This window comes from Pinus tabuliformis, chromosome 8 (assembly GCF_031772625.1).
Source record: "Pinus tabuliformis cultivar Carrire ecotype Pingquan chromosome 8, CPIR1, whole genome shotgun sequence".
Taxonomy (NCBI): domain Eukaryota; kingdom Viridiplantae; phylum Streptophyta; class Pinopsida; order Pinales; family Pinaceae; genus Pinus; species Pinus tabuliformis.
In genome coordinates, this window is record NC_142294.1 from 234,791,776 (window position 1) to 234,818,891 (window position 27,116).

Below are 27,116 nucleotides of genomic sequence, written 5' to 3' on the forward strand. Positions count from 1 at the left end.
ATGTGGCATCTCTCAAGGTGTCCTGAAGCCACTTGGGCTTCCTCTTCCCTGAGCGCACTTCTCCCATAGGAGAATGAAACTCCTCCTCATCATCATCAGGAGCCTGAACTCCTGACTGTCTGTCTGCTGTCCTCCTGCCTGCACCTGAACCTGTAGAAGCTGAGGTACCCTATGAACTGTCCATTAGTGGACTCCCTAGTGAACTGCTATGTGAACTGCTCTGCATGCTGCCCGGAGCACCACCCCTCTGGCTTGGTGAGCCACTGCTCACTGACGGACCTGACATCCTCATAGATGTACCTCCGGATCCTCCTAACCCCTGCCCACTGGATCCCTGCGACTGACTCAATTGCTGCTGAGGGTCTGGCTGATCCAGATACTCTAACTCCTGTGACCTCCTAAAGGCCCTGTCCTCCTCGAACTTCACATCCCGTCTGACAACAACTTTCCTCTGTGCAGGAATGTAAATCCGAAAGGCCTTTGAGGTCTCACTGTAGCCCACAAAGATACCCTTCTCTGCGGCGGGCTCTAGTTTGGTCCTCTTCTCCTTGGGTATGTAGGAGTATGTAATGCACCCAAAGATACGAAGATGACCAATATCAGGCTTCTTCCCAGAAAAAGCCTCCTCCGGAGTCATGTTCCCCAACGCACGATGCGGACTCCTGTTCTGCAAATAAACAGCTGTGTTGCAGGCCTCTGCCCACAAGAACAATGGAAACCCCTGATCATGTAACATGGCTTTGGCAGCGCCTACGATGGATCTGTTCTTCCTCTCCGCAACCCCGTTCTGCTGGGGGTTGTAAGGAACAGTGAACTCCCTCCTAATGCCTGCCTCCGCACAATAGTCAACAAACTCTCCAAGGGTGTACTCTCCCCCATTGTCCGACCTCAGGGACTTGATCTTCCGACCTGTCTGTGTCTCCACAAGAGCTCTAAACTCCTGAAACCGCTTGAAGACCTCACTCTTGGTCTTCAAGAAATAAGTCCAGGTCCTCCTGGAGTGATCATCAATGAATAAAACATAGTACTCATATCCACTCAAGGAAAAATGAGACATCCGACCGCTCACATCGGAATGAATCAAATCAAGTATCCCAATCGCTTTGCTGTCACTGCTGGGAAAAGGGGATTTGGCAAACTTGCCCATCGCACATCCTCTGCAAGTATCAAAGTGATCAGCACTGAAATCTGACACACCTGTAGTGATCTCCCGCAATGTCCTCAAGGCTCCATGATACATATGCCCCATCCTGCGGTGCCAAATCTCACACGGCTCAGAACTGCTAGTTCTGTTGTTGGTACTACTGCTCAATGCCAAAAGGGGCTGGAATGCAAACTTGTACACCTTTGCATGGCGTACACCTATCACTCTAGCTGAATCAGCTGGAGTGCCCCTAGGATACATCAACACCTGTCCTCCCCTGAACATTACCTCATATCCTCTGTCCTCCAAAGCTGAGACAGATATGAGGTTCTTCCTCATCCCTGGCACATAAAGAACATCTGACACCTTCAAGGGAGGTTTCGACTCCCTCTGAAATGTCAATGTCCCCACATCGACTGCTCTAACAACTCTGTCATCACTGAGTAGTACCTCTATATCAGTGCCACTCTCTGAAAGCTCTGAGAAGTACTCACGGACTCCTGTCATGTGACGTGAAGCCCCACTGTCCACATACCAGATACCTGAAGATGCTCCGCTAATCGAGGGAAAAGCATGCTCCCTCTGAACCTGTGTGGCAGGTGATCCTGCACTAGAGGACTCATATGCAGTGAATGCAAACTCCTGGTCAAAACGAACTGCAAAGTCCTCAACCTCTGCTGAAGCTGCCATGCTTTGGTTCTTCCCCTTCTTCTTCTTCTCCGGACACACAACTACATAGTGTCCCATCTTTTGACAATTCCAACACTTCACCCTGGAATAGTCCTTTTGTGTGTTATCCTGTTTACCTTTGCCTTTGCCCCCACCATTGCTTGTGGAAGCCTGCTTCTTCCCTTTGCCTTTCTTGCCTCCTGCCAACAGTGCTACATCCTCATCCTACTCAACTGGCTTGGCTGCCTCAAGCTGACCTTTCCTGATCTCTGTCTGAATGCAATCATCCCAAAACCTCTCCCATGTGGGAAGTGTCTCATGTGCACAAACCCCATCAGCAAAGTTCATCCATGAACGGGGGAGGCCATTCACTGCAATCCGCACCAACTCAGTGGGTGGGATGTCCTCTCCAACTGCTACCAACTCATCTCTCACATTAGTAATCTTTGTGAGATATCCAGCTGCACTATCATTACCCATCTTAATGGTCTTCAACTTCTCCTTCAGGACCATTTTCCGGTTCTCATTGGTACTCTGGTAGAGATTGGACAATGCTGTCCACATCTCATGGGCATTTCTCTTTCCTCTCACATGAGGAATGCAATGGTCTTTGACTCCATTTAGAATCAGTCTCTTACCCTTGTTCTTTTTATTATACTCAGCCAATTGAGTAGCATCAGTAGGCACAACAACAGGGTTCTGTGTGGTATGCACCATGATGTCCTAAACTTCTGCCTCCTCAAAGATACTCTGCATTCTCTCCTTCCAAACGCTGTAATTGCTATGCCTATCCAACCTATCTTCCACCCTCAATCCCAATGACATCCTGCTGTCCTAAAACTGAAAAATGGCATTGCTGTAATAAAGATAAAACTGCTGTTTGTGAAAAATCAGCTTGCTGGAATTTTCTGAGTGAAAAATCAGCGCGCTGTAATTTTCCTCTTTGCTGTCCCATACTGCACTTCAGCACTCAACCTCTGATACCATGTAAAAATTTATCATTTCGCACCCCAGTTTTCAGTTTCACCTTATTTCTCCAAAATAGTTAAATGTCCTTTCCCATATCCATACATTTAACAACTCAAAAATAAATTTTGCTGAAAACACAAATTCTGGAAATTTTACAGAATGCTGGAAAATGCAGAAATATAAAAATCAGCACATATAAACAGCCATTCAACACATTTAAACACAGTGATTTTTGGTCAAGGTGACCCTGGAAAACCTCCCTACAACTCTTGGGGAAACCAGTTCGAGAGCTCCTTCTTATTTCTGGAAAATGCCTTTTATAGTGAGAAATATTCAGCAAAAAATCAGCGAGCAAATTTTACAACTTATCTTGTTTTTCGTGCCTCACAGCCAACTGGAAAAACTTGCAAACAACAAAATCTGAACAGCAATAAATGCTGTACGGCCACCTCGATTTCTGTGCCAATTTTCAGCGTTAAATTCTGCTGTACGACATGCCTAAAAAAGCATGCAAGCTGCCAGAAATTCTGCTGTACGATTTCCTCGATTTCTATGCCGAAAACTGCTGTATGGCCTCCTTGAAAATCTGTTGTACGACCTCCTTGAAAATCTGTTGTACGGCCTCCTTGAAAATCGTGCTAGCAAACTCAGATTTTTGCTCCTCGATTTCTGTGCAAACTATTGTACAACCTCCTTGAAAATTGTGCCCAAAAATCTTCCTTTCACTGTATGCTAACTCAGCTATACGGACTTGCTAGAATACTGCCTTGGAATGTGTGCCAAGCTGCTGCCTCCTTCTCCTCCCTCTCCAGAAATCTCCCTTGCTCTCTTGCTCTCCTTCTCCCAATCTGCTCATGAAAGAATGAATGATCTTTTCCTCCTTTTCCTTCTTTAATCTAACCCTAAGTGACTTTTGGGTGATCCCTAAATCCAATGGCTGAAATAGATTGAGATCTAGGGCTGAGATTAAAACTCATTTAAATCTCACTTTCTATTTTTTAATTCACCCCACTTTAATAAAGACCCACTTAGTCATTTATTTCCAAAGTCACCTTTTTCTTTCTAATTTTACATTGACTTTATTAAAGTCACTTTAAAATTAGACTTTAGTAACTTTATCACTTAAAGTCACTTTTAAATTAGATTTGACTTTATAAAAATTATAAAGTCACTTTAGGAGAAAAATTAAATTCTTTTGGACACTTTTCCCTAGGCCAAAGATCAAAGCCTTAGGGAACCACCTGTCCTCTGGTACCAAATTTCAACATATGATATGATGGGACAACATAGTAATAGGGTTCAACAACATGAATGTATTGATGTGCAGCATGAAGGATGCAACATGTGTATGATGGGTGCAGCATAGTGCACAGTGATGGGTACATCAATCATTGGTGCAGCATAGTGCACAATGATGGGTACAATAGTGAATAGGTGCAACATAGTGCACAATACAATGATGCATAGTGCAGCATGGTGACGAAGAGCAACATGTTGGGTACAACATGATGAGGTACATCTCAGTGATGGTGTAGCATGGTGTAGCACAATGATGATGGACATGGTATGATGGTGTAGCATGTTGTAGCACAGTGATAGGTACAGCAAGCAAGGTGATGGAATCACCTGTGTTTGGATCAACTACCTCATGTGTCATCTTCTTAGAGAAGATCTCTATTCTTATTATGACAAGTCAAAATGTTGACTTCTGATGTATACATTCTCTCTCTCTCTTTGTGCTGAACTATTGAAGAACTTATAAGAAGAATTGATCAAGGGTTTCCCCACATTGGGGTTTGTCCCTGGCTGGCGCCACATCTTGTTTCCTCTTGTCTTGGCTTGTCTTCTGTGATTTATGTTTATGTTCTATCTGCATTTTACTATCATGCTAAATGTGATTGCTAATCTGGAATTGATATTGAGTTAATGTGAAAAATTGAAGTAAATTGCTCTCAGCATAAAACATACCTAAAATTAGCATTTGCACATCATCTTAATCAATTCATCTTGTGAGTATTTCAAGTTTTACTTGCAATATTGTTGTTTTTCATTGTACTTGTCATTTGGATGATTATTTGACTCATTGTTATTTGATGTCATTATTTATTGCTACTTGAATCTCCCCTTTACAAGTACAATTTCCATTTATATTTGCAAGTGATACTTTATTTGTTCATTTTGATCTAACATTGGTTTTGCAGGACTTTTTATCATTGTACTTTGAATTTCCATTTGAGCAAGTATTTGTCATTTACTTTGAGCAATTATTTGTTTAAGCATTGGTCTATACTCTTTATCTTTTGAATGAATCATTGAATATTGCTCATATATTTACATGCTTGTTTACATCTTGAAATCAAGTTATCTTTGATAGGATTTCCATTAACCTTAGTCTCCTAGAACCTCACATTTCACTTCATTAACCTTCCTTAGGGACCACCCCCCTTAGCTTAACTAGGAGAGAGCTTTAACGGAGAGAGTTGGGATTAGGTGACAACCCCTTCTCTTAGTTTGCCACCAAGATCACACCTTGTGGGGTTGAGGATTTTTCCCACATTAACCTAGGTGTGCAAGTGAGGCGACAACACTTTTTGGTGCCATTGCCGGGGACAAGTCCTCTTGTACCTGGAATACGACTAACTTTCGGTTTTTGCATATTGGATTTTTAGAGTTAGATTCCTGCTCAAGTGGCAACTCCACTTGGCTCAATTTCTGCAAGAGTTTCTACTAGGAGAAATCCAAGTGGCCTAGTTAGCCCCACTCTTGAGCCTGAAAGGGTTTTTAGAGTGAGGTTAAATAGACTCTCTTCTAGTAGACTTCTTGCTAATCTTGGGCAGGAGGCTATTTCTGATATCCATTTTATTTTCCAAGGACAAGTAGAACAAGACATCATGAATGATTTGTTTGGTCCTTGTAACTTTACTAACATCAATGGCTATCCACCTGATATTCCAGATAAGTCTATTGAGAAGTCGTCTTCTTTCCAACGTAACAATGCCATTAGTGTTGCATCGCACTTAAAGAATTTCAATGTTTGCATCACTAAGTGGTGTAATGGTGCTAACTATGAGGATGTAAAGATGAGACTTTTTGTCCTCTCCTTAGAAGAGGATGCTCTTGATTGGTTCACTGAGCGTCTTGCTAACTCATATGACTTTTTGAGAGCCATCATTATTGCCTTTTTGGACAAGTAAGGGGAAAATAAAAAAGATAGACACTTGATTAATGCCATGAGCCATATTAAGAAGAATGAGAATGAAACTGTGGAGGAGTTTAACAAAAGATTCAATGATGTGGTAAAGAGTATGCCTCAAGATGTTAGACCTCCTGGGAAGTTTCTATTGTGCTCTTATCTAGATGCTTTTGGTGTTGACACATCTTATGAGTTGAGAAGAAAGAAGCCTGCAACTCTAGACGTAGCTCAAATAGAAGCCTTAGACATGGAAAAGGCTAGAAAGGAATTAGGGAAGTAAAAAATTCCTGGTTATAGTAGAGGGCCATCAAAGTCTCATGAATCTAAGGGGAAAGCTGAAGCAAAGGAGGTTGATAAGGATCCCATTAAGGAGTTAACCCAATTAGTCAAGAACATGGAGATTAATCATGCAAAATAAATGCAAGTCATGCAAAACAGGTTGGTGGCCATGGAAAGATCACAAGTGCAAAGGTTCCAACATAGGCCCAATGATATATGGCAAAAAAATAAGGGGCCTTCACAAGATTATAGTCCTCCAAATCCATTGGAATCCATCAACATGGTAAATCAAGTTCTCCTTTATTGTAGGCCATGTGATGAGTTGCATGAAGAGGCCACATGCCCTTATGTAAGGAGAATTATGGAAAGTAGCGTGTTAGGAGGTGAACATGTGGGACAAGTGGACAAGTGTGATTTTGAGGTTATTCTTGCTGATTGGACCTTATCACATCTAAATCCTCCATTTTTCATGGTTGGAATAGCCTCCATAGAGCTAATGTCACAAACCCTAGGCGATTCTAGCCTAGAAACCCTAAACTAAGATTAAGGCTTCAACTTAGGGCTTGTTGCTCCACCTTGTTGATGATATTTTCCTGCAAGCCTTTTCTTGGTCTTTTTTTCAGAGAGAAATCCTTATCATATGGCCAAAGGCCACAGATTACAATCGATATGGCCGAAGCCAGCAGTTATATACGGCATAGCCGTCACAATTTCGCCGATGCGAGAGAGCCTCCGCAGGGATCGAACACGGCTGGGGGGTGCGAAAGCCATCCGCCCCAGCCATCATGTCATGCACGTCTCGTGCAAGCCTTTTCTTGGTCTTATGTGCCCAAGTGTGTCCTTTGTGTAGCACATTATCTATATCCTACACTATAAGCCATCCCTATAGGTTCTTTAGAGGGTATGCTATTTCTTCTCTCATTGGATTGAGGTTTAGTTTGAGTGCCCTATCTGAGCTATTAAAACTATCACCTTTGAGCTATTGATTTAGAATATCTATTAGGTGACTTATACTGGGGAAGCCTCTCTTATGGTGAAATTCTACTAAAGAGAAGGAGATGGAGTGTTGAGGTGACAGTGGTCTCCACCCTATTGTTGTACCTTGGTCTAGTCCTTGTCTTGTGAGGCCTCTCACAAGCTTTGCTAGATTTTGAGGCAATAGGCTCCACTAGATAACATCTTGCTTCCCTTTAGGATATTCCAACCTGGTCCACATAGCCCATGCCATTCCCTTTAAGACATTCTTAACTCCATATTGACAACTTTATTGTGGTTGATGACAGTGCTATCTCCTCTTCTGATTCTTGTGTAGAGTTTTGCGTCTTTAATTATATAGGGGAAATATTCTTCTCTATTTCTTTATCTAGGGTTTACCTTTTCTGTGTATGCCATTGTACACTTTATCTTTATTTTGACGTCTTTTTGCATCAAGTAGTTGCTTTTAGCCTTCCTGCATTGCCATTATAACTTGTATTTTGTAGTTCCATAACTTATTTTGGTCATTTGTGAACATTAGTATCTTTCTTTCTTTCTCTCACTTTTTCACTTGGGATTCTAGTCTATGTTTCATAAAACAGGATGTTCCCAATTACTATTCTTGCTAAGTTATTGCACGGGGAGACCTTCCGGAACTTTGCATTGAATTTCTCTCATTGTACCTCTTCAACTCTTTGACAAATTTCCTGCACTCTATTAAATTCTATAATTTGCATTTTGTTTGTAACTATTATCTCCTCCAATGCACATTTCATGCCATTCTATTGGCAACTGAAGAAATTGTCCAAGTTATGAAGATCTAGACATGTATCATACAGACAGACTTCTATTTCGAGAATGTTTTGAGAGAGAATATGCAGTCATGACATCCTTAATTTCTAGCCTTCATAAGATTCACACCTTAACAAGTTGAAGAGAGAGGGGATGGAATCATGTATTTAGTGTGTGATATAATTATGGGAGCCAAAGCAGCATAACAATACAACAGACAATCTATGAAATGCCTGCATTTAGTAAGGAGAGTAGGTCATGGGAAGTATGCATTTTTTTTCCAAACTTGCCTTGTCTTGTCAATTTAATGGTAATTGAATATTACCTTTGGTGTTCTTCAAGATGTATAAGGATTACCTGTACCCTGTATCATCTTCAAAGAGGCATATAGCATTCATAATGAGAGCATTCTCCCTTTTCACCTTAAAATGACATCTGTGCTTGCTTCAACAAGGACACACAGATTTCAAGCAATTTTCTGTGTAATGATATGTTCTTCTCTGTTTCAAACTTTTCTATAATCCCTTTTGTTTTTGATGTTAGGGTCCCTGCCAATGAAGCCAAGGAAAGTATCATTATACTGGTGTATGCAGATCTTAACCAGGATGGATATTTTTAGGAAATTGTAGACTCTTATATATTTGGTCAAAGCAAACTGTTGGGAGGGGGAATTTGTGTATCTTCCCTTTGGATCCCCGATGTTTCAGCATTGATGTATTTTAGAATTATCTAGTAATGTACAATGTAATATCGGTTGCATTGGTCCATATTCTTGACCACCAACAATATGGTTATAGAGAATTGAACCTTTGTAGATGTGCGGTATTCAGATTTCATCAAATTGATTTACAATATTTATTGGTATTAACTGTATCCTGATTTTTGAACTTCAATTTGTTTTATTTTTCTAGCAGCTATTTGGATTTCAACAGAGAACTGATGTTTAGTTTTCTTCAACAATGCGACCTTGCCTATGTTCCACTTGCTAATTATTTTGGAAGTTGAAACTTGAGCAGGTTATTGCATTTAGTGATGAGGAGGGTGTTAGATTTCATTCTACCTTCCTGGGAAGTGCAGCTGTTGCTGGAATACTTGCTGTTGATATTCTACGTGTATCTGATAAAAGGTTTTTTCCATCACAAACTAATAATATGTGAAATATATTTCTACCTAATCCTAATATTTGGTATTTCTCGATACTTGTGCAGTGGATTGACAATTCAGGATGCACTTATAGATAAGGCTTTTGATGGCACAGAAGAAAGCCTGCTTCAACTCAAGTATGATCCTCAGTCAGTTTGGGGTTATATTGAGGTGCGACTGCAAAAACATAAACTTTCATTAGGTCATTCCTGCAAGACCACATTACACTTGTTTAGTTGTTGGAGCATGAAAGTTTACATGTCTAGATTTGAACAAACTATTTTGAATGGAACAGGTTCATATTGAGCAAGGTCCTGTGCTGGAGGGACATGATGTTCCCCTGGGAGTTGTAGTTGGGATAGCAGGGCAAACACGTTTAAAAGTAAGCAGTTTTTTCTTTGGCAAGTCTGGGATACATTCTCCTTTCTTAGGGACCTTATAGTGGTGAAGAAATAAGATCTTTTTTAATGCAAGTTTGCATCTATTAATTACAAAAGAAATTCAGAAACAAATACTATTGGCTCTGCAAATTTAATGTATCAAAAACTAAATATATAAATCTGGTCCTCCTTTATAGGTTACAGTCAAGGGCTCACAAGGACATGCAGGCACAGTGCCGATGTCAATGCGTAATGACCCAATGCCAGCAGCTGCAGAAGCTATCTTACTTGTCGAGAAACTTTGTAAATATCCAGAGGAACATCTAAACAAAGGTAGTAACTATGAAATTTCAAGGAAAGGAATTTCACAAGGATCAATAGTATGTACAGTTGGAGAATTAGCAAGCTGGCCAGGTGCAAGCAATGTTATTCCTGGGCAGGTTCTTATTTTCCTTCTGCTTGCATCATTTCTAAAACTTAATGTTTTCAAGGCAGAATGACTTAGAAAATTAAGATAAAACATAATCTTTGCAGATATGAAAATAGAAGCAATTGTGCCAAATAATTATCAAATTTGAAGACTTAATGCTCATCTATGGTCATTGTCGATAGGCTAGTTTTGTGAAATCATTGATCTTTAAACGAAAATTGACTTCGAAATTTTTCCTATTAAAATAAAAGTTAGATATTGTTTTGCAGTTTTTTACTTAGTTCTGGCTCCATTGCTAAGTATTTTTTTAATAGAAACAAAATATATGTTTTCACATTATGTACAGGATTACATTTGGATCATTCCCAGCTAATACTATTACCCCATAGGGTTTGTTATCATCTAGAGATTCCTTCCTGCAAAGAACAAAGGATTCTTCCTGATTAGTCTAACGTATCAACTGATTGAATCAACTGCATAACTGTGACCTCAATTGAACAAATGAATCTGCTGTTTAGAAATAAAACAGAAATAGAACAGAAATAAAACAGCAAATAAATAAGTTGGCAGCAAGCATGCAAATCGAGTAGAGAAACTCTGAATGCAATATTACTAGTTGTAGCCTAATTAAACTATAACCTCCTGCAAAATATGGTCTCCATGAATTCTGCCCTTGACAAATATTGGAGGTGTTTTGCAAGTGATCTATCACAACACAAACGACCTAGGATTAGATTTGACACCAATATTATAACTTAAATTTCTAATCTGATTTTTCTTCCAATTTGGAGATAAAATATTTATATATATAAAAGAGATGTATTAAATGATGATTACAATGAGCTTTGTGATGGTATACGTATAAGCGTTGACTAGTCACAAGGGTGAAAAAACATGTTTTTAAGGCTTGTGGCCTTTCGCTTAGTATTATCTTTCTGGCTAATAAATGGTAGGTTATCTATTCATATAGACTGTCAATTAAAATATTTACATGCTTTTGGAGAATTCAGCTGGGAAGCCCTTTGATTTATTAGCTTTTGGGGTTAGCCCAAAGGCATTTTCATCTTGCTAGGGGTGTGCTGTGTCTCCTAGCTCCTTGTTGATGCTTTATGGACAAATGGATGGATCAGTTTGGGTGGATGCTTGACCTTGGTTAGAGTGCGAGTGTGCTTCTTGTTACCCACGAAAAGTGGGTAACCCGATAGCAGAAAATTTTCTACTACTTTGGACAGAGAGCCAGCGAGTAGGGCTGGAAAACTTTGTCATGGAGGTTGATGCAGCTAAAAGAAAGGTAAAAGCATAAGATGGCCACAATAAAAGAAAAAGAATAAATGCAAATTATGGCTGGGACATTAATTAGCACTTGGGAAAAAGGCTAGCATGAGCTCTACCCCCCTCATTAGCCATCACCCAGTTCTTGAGCACTAGATGCTCCATCACATAATAAAGGAACCCTTGCATGTTCCAACCTTGATGAGTGAGAAGCTGACTCATCATTAAGGGTTAAATCAATGCTACATGTTGGAATTTCTAAGTCTATCTGTTAGAAATTCTTCCTGTACTGTCTGATTTATTTCTTCCTACTTGTTCTGTTAATTAACAAGTTATTTACCATGTAAATACTAAAAATAAATGCAAGTACAATATCAACACATACAGATCATCAACTGAAAGAAACAAGCACACTAGTGACACTGTTGTTTTTGGAATAATGTCCCCGGAAAAACCCAATGCGGGAAAATCGGTGCAGCTATTAGAGGCTTTTATTATTAAGCTGTTTCAGAATACAACCTGGGTGCCAAAAATGGCTCACCCAACAGAGAATGCCTTCGGTAGTAGTACCTCTCAGTCGGAGACAGATATTTCGGCTAAATCACTGGATGAACGATCTCACAGCAACACTGCAGCACATCTGTTGCTCTGCATCAATCTGATAGGGGCTATATCACCCTCTCCAGCTCTCCAGCTCCAATCTATCCCACGGAATCTCCCAGCGTCAGCCTCTAGGGTCTGTCTCAGGCTCTCTGGCATAACATCAGCCTATCTGGCCCAGCATCAGCCTCTTGGGGCTTTACGTCAGCCTCTGGAGCCTCTGTGTCTCACACGCTAGCCCTCCTCAGGCTCCGCGTAGCTCCTGGTTGCCTTTGTGTGGCCTCTAGCTGGCTCTGCGTCAACCCTCTCCTGGCGTCTGCGTTGATGCTCCTGGTACTAACTCTGCCTCTCTTCTGTGTATTCACTGCCCCTCAGCTGCAACTCAGATCACTTTTTCGATTTCCTCAGCAAGCCCTGCCCCAGAAAATCGAATTCTTGATCAACTCGGTGTGTTCTCCAACTGACCCTCAAGCCTCCTCTTATACTTTTCCTGTTGACGATTCAACAATCAAGATTAAGTCCTTAATCAACGGCTAAGATTAGATCTGGCTTGATCCATGACTTTTGGACCATTCTAACTCAGTTTTATATTAATTCACATTAATATTTTATTTTTCCTAAGTTTAGACTTAGGAACTCCATTAAAAATATTAATTATTTTAATATCTCCCACACTGGTTAGATTCTGCCCAAACCATTTCTGGGTCTTGGAAATCTCATGTGCTTTAGCCTCTCCACCAATTTTCATGGCTAGAGCACATCTGATGCTACCCCAAATGAACACTACATCATTAAAAGCAAGCTTGGACACCTGACCTATGCTCCTTATCAAAGAATTATCAAAAAGAAGTAAAAGGCGCACCAAAGAGGTGGAAAAAGGACACTGAGGAAAGGGATAACTTGTGCATCCACTTAGAATGATGGACCATCATTAGTTGGTCCCATGACCATGGTGTTAGTTTACTGTTCCAATGAAAACTTTTCTAACCAGCTTTTACTTTTGTAAATGATTATTTCTAAATCTGATTGTTCAGAACAACATTATACAGAAATATATAACTTTAAATGCAGCTGAAAAATGCAGAAACCAATAGCAAAAAATGACACAGATTTTACCCTGGAAACCCCAATGGGGAAACCAGCGACAAGTGTTTTTATATATTTTGCTCAGAGAAAATCTATGAATTATTTACAGCAATTTAGAACCTGGTACAACTCTGAAATGTCACTGAGAAATGTGTCTGAAACAGTCCAGCCTATGAAACCGGATTCGTCCAAAACCCTGGACGAATCGCGAATCGGACACGATTCTGTCCTGACACGTGTCATGATGGCAGGACTCGTCGTGTCCTCTTGTGGCACGTCGTGTCCAGGGGCGTGTTCTAAATTCGAAAGCGTGTCACGATTTTCCTGTCGAGTCCTGGTTTGCGGATTCGTTTTCGGATCTGCTGCTAGGTTAAAAGTTAAAACTTAAAAGGGGCGTGTTACTGTTACTTCCAAAAGTCTTAATTGCCATCAACTTATGAAACCATTTGATCTTATTTCCTCAGTTCACGAGTTGTGAACCATATGTATCTTTTGCGTTAAAATTCGATGAGGAATGAATCATCCAGAGCTTATATTTATAGTCATTTTGATTGAATATGAAGGGACACATCGAGTTAGATAAAACCGACTTGAGGGCAGACTTGCAAACAAATCATGATCAGTGAGCACTTGAACATGATCAAGATGTTCGACGTTTCTGTGAAACCCGCACTCGTTGTTGCACGTCTGATGGACGAATGATCGTGTGGGTATTTGGGACCACAAATGACATGGTGACCACTGAGGAGTGGGATCATCGTGGATGTATTGACGTGGATAGGTAGGGACATGGATGAGCGTTGACATGGGTGTGTGGGGACCGTTGGGTTAATTATATATATGCTCAATATATGTTAATGTCCAATATATATGGTAAATTTGAGAGTGAGGACAACACATTTTTAATTTATTGTCGATTTATGTTATATATTTTATATCATATAAATATAACATATAATATATTTATATTTGATATAAATATATGTATATATATGTCTACTAAATTAAAATTTGTGTAAAAAATATGATAATATCTAATTTTTAATATATATATATATATATATATATATATATATATATATATTTTTAAATATTATATCTATATATATATATATATATATATATATTTAATAAAATAATATATAACGTGTCCTAACGTGTCCTGTTCCGGGGGTCAGCGTGTCCCGAATCCGACACCACGAATCCCGAATCCTACGTGTCCCGAATCCCCGTGTCAGGTGACTTAGAGTCCAGCCCATCTGTACAGCTGTATGGCTTGCCTAGAAAAATATGCCAACTGTGAAATGCAGCTCCAAGCTGCCTCGAAATCCATGCTAAGGTTCGGCCCTCTCTTGCTGCCTTGCGAGATTCGTACGGCCTGTACGGCCTCCACAAAATCAGCTTGAGTGCCTCGAAAAGCATGCAAGCCCTGGATGCCCTGATACGCCCTTTAGGAATGCGTGTTCACTGTGGGATTTGTATGCTGAAGGAGAAAAGTGAGATTTGTAGGGGAGATCTAATTATCAACTTTAGCTTATTCCCTTTTCGTGTAATGTTTCTTCTCGCATTGGTTTTCAGGATAGGGGAATGACGAGGACATGTCCCCGGGACTGCTAGAGTGTACCCCCAAATTTTTTAAGGGATGACAGGTTGGGGAAGACAATCATATATATATATATTAAAAGTCATAATTAACTATTAGCATTTGTATTTGCTTGAAGCTTATAACCATAGCAAGGTATATTATATAGTATTATGCACAATTTTTACACTTGCCAATTCTTAAAAATCTCAAGTAACTTAAAAAGGGTTGAGTAATTTTTTGTTATTGGCCCCTAGACATGAGTAAAATGGAGTTTAGGATTAGGAAACTTAAGTGTAACTATTTTCAATTTGCAATAAAGTCCACGAACAGTGTATGAGATAAAGAAATATCTGTAGTAGAGCTTAATGCAATTGATTTCTACTTCCTACTGTACCAAGAGACGATCCTTGATCCCATGCTGAAGCAATATCCTGAAGTGTTTTTCCCACTGCATTACCTGCCTAGTCTTCATCAGTATATCCCATCAACCCGACACCATCACTTTGAGTATGTCTCAGCCCATACTCAACTGTACCTCGTAGATATCACAACACATGCTTTGCTAGTGTTCAATGCACTCTCTTTGCTCCACCATGAACTGACTAAGTGTGTTGACTGTGTTGTCGCACAGAATGTCTAGGCACCGCGACAACGGTTCAGATCGAAGGTTGTCACCCTGATCCCCAATCTCTCCGTTTAAGCTGTCTCCCTACAGTAGGCTAAGGGGGGTAGACCCTATGAAGGAGAACTAGTTGGCAACCAGTCAGTTCGGGAGACACAGCGAAGCGACCAAGTATTTGATTTAGATTTAGCAAGGTTTATAGGTTTTGATCAGATTTTAAGCAATTGATGCCAATTCCTTATGGAGTCAACTATCTTGCTAGGAAATTTAGGACCATGTAATTGATTTGCAACTGCTGCTTGGATGAATGACTATCTTATATGAAGTGCAGATCCTAAAGTTAATATGAGATGCAAGAATCTTGGTTCATTTTAGTTAAATGCCTATCTAAGTTTTAACCCTTCGATCCTTTCTATATTGAACCTGATTTCGCAGTAATTGGCAGAAAGAAGATAAGGTGAAGCACACTAAGGTGTGATTAACGATACCTCTCTTGAAAATCTAACATACCCGGTGCCTCCGGCGCCGCAGAGAGCTGTGGCTCTAACAACTGCAAGGTCGCCGTTTTAAGTACTATTAAAAGCAGACTTCTCAAGAAAAGATGGATGGATACCTATCTCTATCGATCAAGTTTATGCTTGGAAGTAAATTTTATTTATTCAAAACTAACTTATATGCAAATGCACCAGATGATGAGAAGAAGTTAGACCCGAGGATTAGAAACACTTGTGTTGCAAAAGCCCTTAATCACCAAAATAAAATGCTCGCTTTATTGGATGAAGACTTAAAAATAAACCCCTGAAAATATTACAATTAAACCACAAGCGTATGTCAAATAATTTTGATACAATTATAGCTCAAAGAGAACAAAAAATTCTTTGCAATCAATGTCAACAGATGCTCAAAAAATACTCAGTTTATGAAACAAAAGATATGCATTTTATCACAATTCCATGACAGAGTACTTAATTTTCAGAAATTAGTTTTTAGGACAGTAGTAAGAAAAACTTTATGACAACAACAATATGACAATGAAAATAGTAAGCTATCAATGATATCTTTATGCCAAAAATTTACCGAAAAGTTTCCAAACTTGCCCACATGAATTATAAAAATTTTTCAGCCTGTTATGATGTGATTTCCAGAATTATATCAGATCTGATATACTTATTACAGCCAACAATTAAAACATGAAATAAGCCTAATGATGAATGCCCAACTCAAGAAATTAATTCCTTAATGTATTAGACAACTTAGGAACTGATTTTAGGCTAACCCACATGAAATTTTGCCACTGTTATATTTCAGACTTCAGAAACAGAATTATTCAGAGATAACAGTCACCCAAAATGTAGATCTAGGCCAAATTTTTGATACACATCAAACATAAATGACTTATTAATGTATTTAACAATTTTTTTTAGTTAATTTCAAACCACTTAGATGTGTTTTTCACCACTATTAGAAAGGTATATGACTGCTGTAGCAAACAGTGAGAAAAAATATGGTTTAGAGATCAAACCCTTAGACCCTAGGCCTTGAAGATACCTTGTCCAAGTTGCCCAAAAAAAAATTTCAATACTTGAAACACAAATTTTTACCAAATTTTCTGCAAAAACCCACCAATGATTAGCTTCAGAAAATCAAACATTCAAATCAGAAATGGAGCAAGGGGAATCTAGGGCCAATGAGAGATAGCACTAGGCCTAATAGAACTAGCGTTGGGCTAGGAGAAGGCAGATCTGGGCTTAGGAGCTCCAAAACTTGAAACCCTTGTTCTAAAAAAAGTTATTTTGCTTCAGATCTTCAGGTTTATTACAAAATCTTTAATGGCTAGCCTTGTAAAAATATTTCGGACAAGATATTGCCCTCCAGGGCCTAGATTTGTCTCAAAACCCCCAGATTTTCTTGAAAAAATCTCAGATCTGAAGATTTACTTGGTTGATTTCCTAGATCTATTGCTGCAAACAATCTTTGAGCCCAGATTTTGCCCTCCAGAGTCTAGAATTAGCTCAGATCTGAAGATTTTCTTGGCTGATTTCTCAGATCTATTCTTACAAACAATCTTTGAGCCTAGATCTTGCCCTTCAGGGTCTAAATCTAGCTCAGATCTGAAGATTTTCTTGACTAATTTCTCAGATCTATTCTTGCACACAATCTTTGAGCCTAGATTTTGCCCTCCAGGGTTTAGATCTAACTTAGATTTGAAGATTTTCTTGGCTGATTTCTCATATCTATTCCTACACAAATGAAAAGTAAAAAACTCTACCCAATATGTACAAAACTAGAGAAAGTCCCAAAAACCCAAGTGTTAAAATTCAAAATTATGTTACAAAATTTCAGATTTACACAAGTAAATAACAAATCTATACAAATAATTTACAGATCTATACAAATAATTTATAGATTTATCAGATCTAAGGAGTATGACTATAACTCCGCTCTCAAATCTGATAATTTAAGGCTCTTAATAGCTAGATCTATCAAAATTTCCACAAAATATTTAAAAGATTTTGAAATTTTAGAGAGGTACTAGCCCAAAAACACCCTGCAGAAAAAAAAGATTATTGGTAGATAAATCTTGAGGCTTATATTAAGTAGGCTCTTCGAAAAATATGTGTTGAGAGTTGGTTGGTCCAACCAAAGACTATCCTTAAACACTCAATGAGAACCTGAGAGATCTTCTGCAAACACTAGATCAACCATTAAATCAAGTAGAGAAATAGAACAACAATAAAATTCTAAAGAAATAGAGATACCTGCTACTTCAATCAAAATTAAAAATGTTACCCTAGATCCAACAAACTGAATAAGATACTTGTATTCAGATTATTCTAAGAGAGCTATTGATTGATAGTTTTCACATAATATTAAGCAGAAATTAAAACAATGTTACCATAAATTCATGAAGAGGAACACTACAGCACGTTGAAACCCCAAAGACTTTCGCATTAATTCAGAAAGGTATACAAGAGAGCTTGAGAGCTTAGTATACGATCTAGAGATAGGATGGATAAGTGACAAATGACCTCCTATTTAAAGATAAATCTTCGAACGACTAGTTCGAGTGATCCTCGTCAAAGCAATCTCGACCGTTGATGAAGATTAAAATTTCTTTTAATCTCATTTGTTGAAATATTAAATTCTTGAGAAAATTTGAATTTTTCAATTAAATGCATTTTAATTAACTCAAAGATAAAGATTTTGAGTTAATTTCCTAAAAAAGTTGGCTTTGACTTGAACCCTAGGGACCAAAGTCTTAAAATTTAGCAAAATAATTAATTTACCTTAATCCCGGGACCTTTTAAAATTTGAATTTTGAAGGACAAACGAATTTTGCCTTTGAAAAATTAAAATTTACCTAGGACTTAGAATTAATTAAATTTCTGGCTTAGGATTTTAATTAATTTTTGGCCAGAAAATTTAATTAAATAACCTATGAAGGGATAAATTATTTTTTGAACCCTCAAGACATTTTACATCATAATTTTCATATTTTTTACATCTCAAGGGGGAAAACCCATTTATAAAAGACCCTCATAGATTACCTATTTATGCGACACAAATATAATCTAGCAGACCAAACAATTTGTAATAAAATAATCTAACCAAATAGTTAGGATTATTCCCAAATCACTTTTACATAGACTCGATCTATAACTAGGACTCGCTTAAGATCCCAGTGAAAAAAAAAATTCCGGCTTTGGGGTAAGACTAAAGGAAAACTCTGTTGACCATCCGAGAATGGATTGGTGAGACAAAAAACCTCCCAGAATGTAGGTCGTCACCAAAAAATTAGGTTTGCCTAGGCAATTACATACATGACACAAATCTGTTGAGATTATTTACATCATATACATGTAGAATGGGTTTACATTATAACATGAAAAGATCAGACTGATGATGATAGCTGGACGACATAGACACATCGATCAGACGCTATCCCTTTTTGCGAAAAAAGGGGGTGTACTGCTATGGGTCATTGACACGTAGTGGTCAACAGACTGCAAAACAAATGTCTAACCTTGTGTTCATCATATACATGAGAGAGCCAATAAGCTATCTATACAAGGTGGGGTGCACTGCCTCCTGATTCGATGCATCAATCTTCTTCCAATTGGTTATCATAGGTGTAGGCATGGGTCTATAATCCAACATCCTGAATCTCTTCAAGATATCCAGAACATATCTCCCTTGACCAAGGAAGATCTGCCCGTCTGTTTGCCACACCTTGAGTCTTAGAAAATAGTGCATCAATCCCAAGTCCTTCATCTCGAACTTTGTTGCTAAGTCCCTCTTGTAGTCTTCTATGATCCGTAGCGACCCAATCAAAAATAGATCATCCACATATAACACGAGAATGAGTGGCTCACCTCCAATCATAAGATAGTAGTCTATAGAAGTTTGAATTTGCCTCACTCTATACAAAGCCCATTTCCTGCAAGTAGTTGTCAATCCGACCATACCATGCTCTAGGAGCTTGCTTGAGTTTGTGTAGCTCTCTCTTCAACCTTCATACACGTGTTTCAAAGCCCTTTGGTTGTTGAATGTACACCTTCTCTTCTATGACTCCATTTAGGATATGCCATCCCATCTATGTTATAAGTGAGATCACGACACTAATGGAAGTATACTTGGCCACATGAACAAACATCTCCTCATAATCTATTCCATCTTCCTCGGAGAACCCCTTGGCCATGAACCTGGCTTTGAACTTCTATATGTTGCCATTTGTAGTGTGCTTGATCTTATAGATCTAATGAGAACCAACCATTGCCCTATCCAATGATCTAGGCACGACCTCCCAAACATCATTCAACATGATGGTTTGTACTCCTCCAATATTGCATCCTGCCACACCTGATGCTGCGCAACCTCTTCATAGCTGGAAGGCTCATTGTCAATAATCTCACTCATCAACTCCGTGTACCCCAAATATCTCTCTGGTGGTATCTTGTCCCTAGTGCTTGATCTAGGAGTTCCCACAAACTCCTGCATATCTCAATGCTCGAAGAACCTCAATTTCTTCTCCCACTTGTGGTGGGTGGAGCTTCAAGCTCCTCATCATGTTGCGAACTCTTCTCAACAACTGTACCAATGCCATACTAGTCACTGTACTCGTGCTCGTGCCTTGAGCCTGATATTCTTGTTCAATGCCTATAGTTATGCAACCTGTTGAAGCATCACCCTTCTGTAACATCTCCCTTTGTGCTGTTGATGTTTGACATCGCTGCCCACCAACTACTATGCAAATGCTGCATCTGTACTGTTGCTAACACTGCCACTACCAACTCTGCATTTGTACTACAACCCTCATAATTTCTGCATCTGTGCTATTGCTGGTACCACCACTGCCAACACTGCATCTACACTGCAATCTTCTCCAACTGCTACTGCTACTGCATCAACAACGGAAAAGCATCCAAAATTACTGAACTGGTGTTCAACATGATGCATTTGTTGCTAGAGTTTTGACTGCTGTTAGCCTCTGTGTGAGCCTCTGAAGCCTCTGCGTCGCTGCTGACTCTGCTCTGTGCTAACTGCACTATTGTTGACTCTAGCTTTGCGCTGCTCAGTCTTTGGCGTTCCTAGCTATTGTAACTTTCTCTCCGATACTCCTCTGTGTCAACTGACCTGATCCATCGTGCTACTTCTGATCTGGGCTCCTGTAGCAAGGTATTGATCTGAGAGGTGGACTCCTCAAGGATCCCGCCCATCTGCAGTTCTTTCGAATTACAGTTCTATATCACCTCGCCTCTGGGTGATCATGGAAAACTCCTCGTCCTCGATCTATGCAGATGCAATTTTCGAATCCTGCTTCTCGTCCTTGTCCTTCTTCTTGAGAGGACACTGTGTAGCGTAGTGACCAAGTTCGCCACACCAAAGCACTTGATCGTCGAAATATCTTTCTTCTTCCGTTGCTCCTGCTGCCCCTTAGATTCGAGGGATGCATTTTCATCCTCCTCCGTTAGCTTTGTCCCACTGTTGCCACTGCTATTGTCAAGTTTGCACTTGACTAAGTCTCTCCTCTTCTCTTCCTGCTGAAGAGTGGCCCACATCCCTTCCCAATCTGGCAATCTTGCTTTGCTCAGGATGCCCTAGACAAACACTTGCCATTCTTCTGAGACTGAATTTAGAGCCAGCCTTACCATCTCGGTAGGTTGAGGTGTTGGCCCCACAGCTGCCAACTCGTCTCGGGTTTCCTAAAGCTTTGCAAGGAACGATTCAATGTGTTCCCCCTTTTGCATCTACGTGGTTCTAATCTTTTGCTCCAAGTACGTCTTCCGCTGCTCGGAAGATCCCTGATATAACATGGACAAGGCATCCCACATTTCCTTGGCAGTCTTTGGCAGCCCCTTTGCCTTTGCCATCTCTCCCTTCTACTTTTTGAGCGGATCTGGATTCGCAAGCTCAGCTACCGCACTATTAACATAGATCTTGAAAAAATGTTCATCGAGAAGGCATGACATCCTCGCCTTCCAGATCACATAGTTGGATGTGCCATCCAACCGATCCTGATCTCGTAACCCACTGGCTGCCATCTCTGCCAACGAAAGTGTTGAATTGCTTCCTCTCTCCTCTACGCAGCACTGGGATGGCCTACGCACTCCCTGCTGGAGTTAGTAGATCTGCTCCTCTCTGCTGCTGCTCAGCAATAGAGAAATCAAATTCCTTGGCTAGGAATTCTCCGAGGAAGAAATTCCCTCAATAGTGTCTCCCTTCTTCCTTTTGACGATTTTCTACCCCAACAATTGCTGCAGAAAATTGCGTCACACTAGAAAACTACCTCTTCGTTGAAGCTGCTACGTTGCTCCCTCTGACACTGTCAAACTTCGATCTGGAAGTCTGACCTCTCTGTTGACTCAGTCAAAGAGAGACCTTCCTCAAAAATCTTTGCCCTCCATGCCTGAATTGTGCAATCCCTTTAGGGATTCGATTTACTGCCTATGTAGCACTTCGATCCTTCTCTTCAGCTCTCGGCTCTTCCAACTCTGCTCTCTTGCTTCACTTGCAGCTCTGATACCATGTGAAAATTCGATTACCGGATTCACCATTGCAGCAACTGATTAAGTTCCTTCTATTTGTTAATCACTGAACAAATTATTTACTGTTTCCTTTAGTAAACACCAAAACTAATACACTGGAGTCTTCACCAATTAAATTATAAGCAGAAACAAGAAACTGAGCAAGAAATAAATACACAACACATTACACCGTTGTTTTTGGACCAATGTCCCCGGAAAAGCCCAATGCAGGAAAACCAATGTAGCAGTTGAGGGTTTTATTATTAAGCAGTAGTAATCCTGAGTACAATTCGTTGGATGCTCAACTGGCTATCCGATATAGAGAGAAACTAGGCAAAACAAATAGTGAGATGATCTCACCCTATCATTGGAAGAACTGTCTCTGATCTCGCTGGAATTGAGCCTTTGCGTCCCTTCTGCATCAGTCTCTGCACAGAATTGCGTCAACCCCACGCAGTCTCTGCGTCAACTCTGCTGGGATTGCGTTGCCCCTCCTTCTGATCCTCTACTGGCTGGAAACTTTAGCTCTTAGCGTCCCAGTCTCACACCTCGGCTCTCGACTTCTGAAACTCGATTTCCTTAGCAGGAATTCAATCTCTCTCTCAGGCTCTGCGTGGCCCAGTGTCGGCCTCTTTGGACGTCGTTCTGCCCTCTCTGCCTTGCACTCTCTGGCCACTGAAAAGCTTCTCTTTGGATATTACCCATGCTCCTCATTGCAAAAGATCACTTTGAATTCCTCTTTCGACAACTGCTATGCTTCAGAAATTCGATCTTCTGATCTTCACTCGATGTGCCTTCCAAATTCCCATCAACCCTCTTCTTATAATCCTTTTGTTGAGAACCAACGACCCAGATTAGATCCTAATTAATGGTTCAGATCATCTTGGCTTGATCCTTGTCTTCTTCTAGAAATTTCACCCAAAGTTAGATTAATACCCTTTAATTATTTTAATTTTCTAAGTCTAGACTTAGGCACCCATGAAAAATAATTAATTATTTTAATAAAAATGTCTCCGGGTGGAATTTCCCAAAATGATCTCTGGGTATTGTGGAATGCATGTGTCCTCACCTCCTTGCGAATTTTGAGGCTAAGAGCACATCCAATGCTACCAGAAATCAACACTTCCTTCAAAGAGGAATTTCAGAAAGAAATTTTGATCAAAGCAATAGGCGGAGGATCTATGGTATCATGTCATGTGCTGATCAATAGGGTTGTTGGCTGGCTTGTTGTCCGAGGAAAAAAATTTCTCTGATGGGTTACCCACACTTTGGTGCGTAATAGTTATAGCTGCTGATGGTCAACAAAAAAAAGTCTTAGGATGGTGCCATAATGTTTTTGTAAAGATAAAAAATCTAGAATTACAATCTGAATACTAGGCTCTACTCTTTAGTGGAACGAACATGATGTTAGGATTGGAATGGTTGATGTAATTGGGCACCTATGCCACAAAATTACAAGAACAATTTATGGAATTCAAATGGAAACAAAAGAACCACAAAGTATATGGCTCATAATGTCGACATTATCCGTTAAAAGAACTCACAAATATTCAAAAACAAATCCGAAAATAAGATACCTCTATATAATGGAAGGAAAAATCATCCAAGATTGCTTTGAGGATGAAGCATTTAAAAGGAATGCATTGTATATACATAAAGCCTAAGATTAAAAATGATAAAATTTAAATATAATAAATAATAATAATATTTCAATTCTTTACCATTGGGCAAGGTTTAATTCCCATGAGGGCTTCCTTGGAGCCATGGGGGCACCTTGAGGTAGTGGTTGAACATGTGGTTGCACCCAAAGAGACCATATTAAATGGTTTTGTGACTTATGCACACATAAGTGGATCAAAGCCCACCCCCATGTCCTCCTTTTTAAAGAGTCAAAGTGTCTTAGCTCGAGTGGTTTGGAGAACAATTTGTTTTTCCATCTATGTGGGTTCAAGTCTTTAGAGACATGTTGTGATCAGCCCCTTTTTGGCATTTATAAATAGTTATCCCTGTTGTAATAGTGGCAATGGATCATTTGATGTTACTGATTCTCTAGAAATTTTTGTTTTAGTTAAAAAAATAAAAATAAATAATAATAATATTAAAGGAAAAATTTGTACGTATGACTCAAAGTCACGTCTTCTCATTTAAAGGCACTTTAGGATATATTTACATTCAAGACTTTTCATATGTAAACCATATTTTTCATTCATTCACTTTTATATCTCAAGTATTTTATAATTGATCTATAAGAACATTGAGTAAATTTAGTGAGCTTATATGCTCCACAATTCAAATGGGTGGTCCCACATACCATTGTCCTAGTTGAGTTTAGGGTTCATCCTTTATGCTTGGAGCACATTTTCATACTCATTTTCTTCCTCCATAAGATTTACATGCCAAGGGACTTGCTTCTAGTTGAGATTGATATCCCTATCTCACTCTATGCTCCTACAAGGATGCTGCTTGTTCCCAAAGGCCACTTACTTTCTCCTAACTATTGGTGCATTTTCATAAATCATATACATTCCTTCAATTCTTCTTAGATTCCTCGAAACATCTCCTCAACAAAGTTGTTAGGGATGACATGTATCATATATACATTCAAAGCACCTAGGTCTCACCCCTTTTAAGTGTTTAGCCCCAAGATGGCCTTTTATTATGAGCATTTCATGCAAATGCAAGATTGTGTCATTGTTCATCCCGATTACATTTGAAACAAATTGGTTCTTGACCTTGGGGTACACTTGAACTAGTTGTGGATTTTTTCTTGCACCATGTATAGATTGAGATGAACCATCACAACCGATAGTCTAAGAGGGTCTTCCAACTTTCCCATATCTAGGAGGTGAAGACTAAGGAGCATTTTGTTTTCAAATGTCCCATATACTATGATATTTTAGGGAGGTTCCATCACTTAATTTTGGGGCTTAGGGCTGTTCGTTGTGACATTCTTTTAGTACCTTCACTATAAATGTCGAACCTTATAAATCTAAGAGGCCATGATCTACAAATGAGGGATTTTGCATGGCATGTCTAGACTCAATATCATTAGGATCCTCACCTCTTTCTTCAAGCCCATCTGTGCTATTAGAGACAATGAGCAACAATCTAACTCTTCACATCTTGGGCTTGTTCAATGTAGATCAATGCGACAAAGGACTTCCTCCCACTTGACTAATAGACCTCCCACCTCTAGGAATTTTCAAAGTTGGAATTGCTGAGAAAGTATAGAGAATTTCCCATTGGCCCTAGTCGGTTAGCTAAACTTCCATTTAAGGGATTTTTCACTTGGCCTTGTATGTTGGGAGAGAGAGTTCATTTTGCTCTATATCTCCTTTCGGGGTTGCACAACTAGGCCCCCTTAGCACTAGGCATTCTCTAGATGACATCATCAGGCTTTCTATCGACCCCTTGACAATGATAGATAGAGACGAGGAAACCTCCTCTCCCCCTTTCACCTCTATCTTTATCTCTGGTTATTATGTTCATGTTTGTCTAAGGCCTTATGCCTTTTAAGGTTTTATCCTTTGCCTAGACCTCACTACTCTCTCTTTTATTGTCATTTGTATCTCTTATTTTGAGCATCTAGGACTGTTCTTGATAGTCCAATTGTCTATTGGCTACCATATATACTTTTTAGTCCCATTGACCTTTTCTTGGCCATTTGATGGAAATTATAAAATTATTGTATTTTATGTTGATCTCTAAATTTATGACTTTGTAAGACCTCATAAGCATTGATCGCATGTCAGTGAAGGATAGCTGTATCACAATTCAAACATTTCATTAATTTTTGAACCCAACAATCTATCTATTAATTCCTAACATGTTTACATCTACTAAATAAGAGCACTGAGTTCTTAACATAAACAAAAACTATTTTGTGGAAGCACGTTAAATAACCAATCTCACACATGCACACACACACAAATTTCTGCCCAACCAACATCTCTTCATTTCCTTAATCAAAAGCTACTTGGGCTCCTTATTGGGAAAATAACCCAAATTGAGGAAAATACATACAACAATCTGGATCTGATTGAGTTGATCAAGCTCTAGACTTGGATGATTTGGATCTCCTTGATGTCCCTTTTGCACCTTCGTCAGACCCAACAAAATTGTGTAGAAGTCTTTCTCTACCCACCACTGAGATGTCTCTCTCAATGCCTTGGGGCCCTGTGTTATGTCTTCTCCCTTGGCCTAGCCCTTCTTTTATAATCTTGAGTTATGAGTGAATTCACAACACTAATCTCTAAAGTGACTAATGACAGAGATAGATCTCGCCTCACTTGAAATCGATGGTTGAAATTCATATAATTCATTAATGCAAATAACATTTGCATTTGATTAGATTAAACTCACTTTTATCTTATAAAATATATTTAATTATTAAATTAATTACGAAGGTTCTAGGGTCCATTTGGCAACTTCTACATGCCCAAACATCTAGGTTTGTGCAAAGGTACTTGCTTGGGCTACAAATGTCAACACTCCCTCTTGGCAGGGAGGTACTTATACAACCTAGAACTAGCTCTAATTTAGAACAATGTCCCACATCACATCCACTATTAGGGATGCTCCCTTTGAACTTTAAGCCTTCCTTGCTGCCAGGTTTGGAATCATCCTCGAAGACTTGCTCCCTTTAAAATTGCTCCTAGAAACCCCCTACTCCTGAACATCCTGTAAAGTCATTTCATACCAGAGACCTTGACAGAATTGGAAGGATTCGCTGATTGGTTCTTCCCACTTGAGCCTAAAGGTTGACTCTCTCTACTTTGTTCAACTTTTGGAGCTTCTTGCTTGTTGTTCTCTATCATTGTCCTGTTGCTTGTCATTGCTTCAATAGGTTGGCCCTTTAGCCTATACAAGTTTCCCTCTCTAACTCTAATGCATGGCCATCATTAGAGCTAGATCCCATGGATTTGATCAGTGTCTGTCCATCCTAGAACACT

At 39.4% G+C, this 27,116-nt stretch overlaps 1 protein-coding gene across 1 annotated transcript in view; it reads left to right on the forward strand.

The window, feature by feature from the left end:
* The window catches only part of LOC149234988 (allantoate deiminase 2-like), a 104,060-nt gene that overhangs the window by 62,616 nt on the left and 14,328 nt on the right, over nucleotides 1-27,116 (forward strand). Inside the window, exons 6-9 of the mRNA XM_089372036.1 lie at nucleotides 9,038-9,147; nucleotides 9,230-9,335; nucleotides 9,460-9,546; nucleotides 9,742-9,984. Coding sequence (XP_089228162.1) covers nucleotides 9,038-9,147; nucleotides 9,230-9,335; nucleotides 9,460-9,546; nucleotides 9,742-9,984 — 546 coding nt within the window. The remainder of the gene's footprint in view (nucleotides 1-9,037; nucleotides 9,148-9,229; nucleotides 9,336-9,459; nucleotides 9,547-9,741; nucleotides 9,985-27,116) is intronic.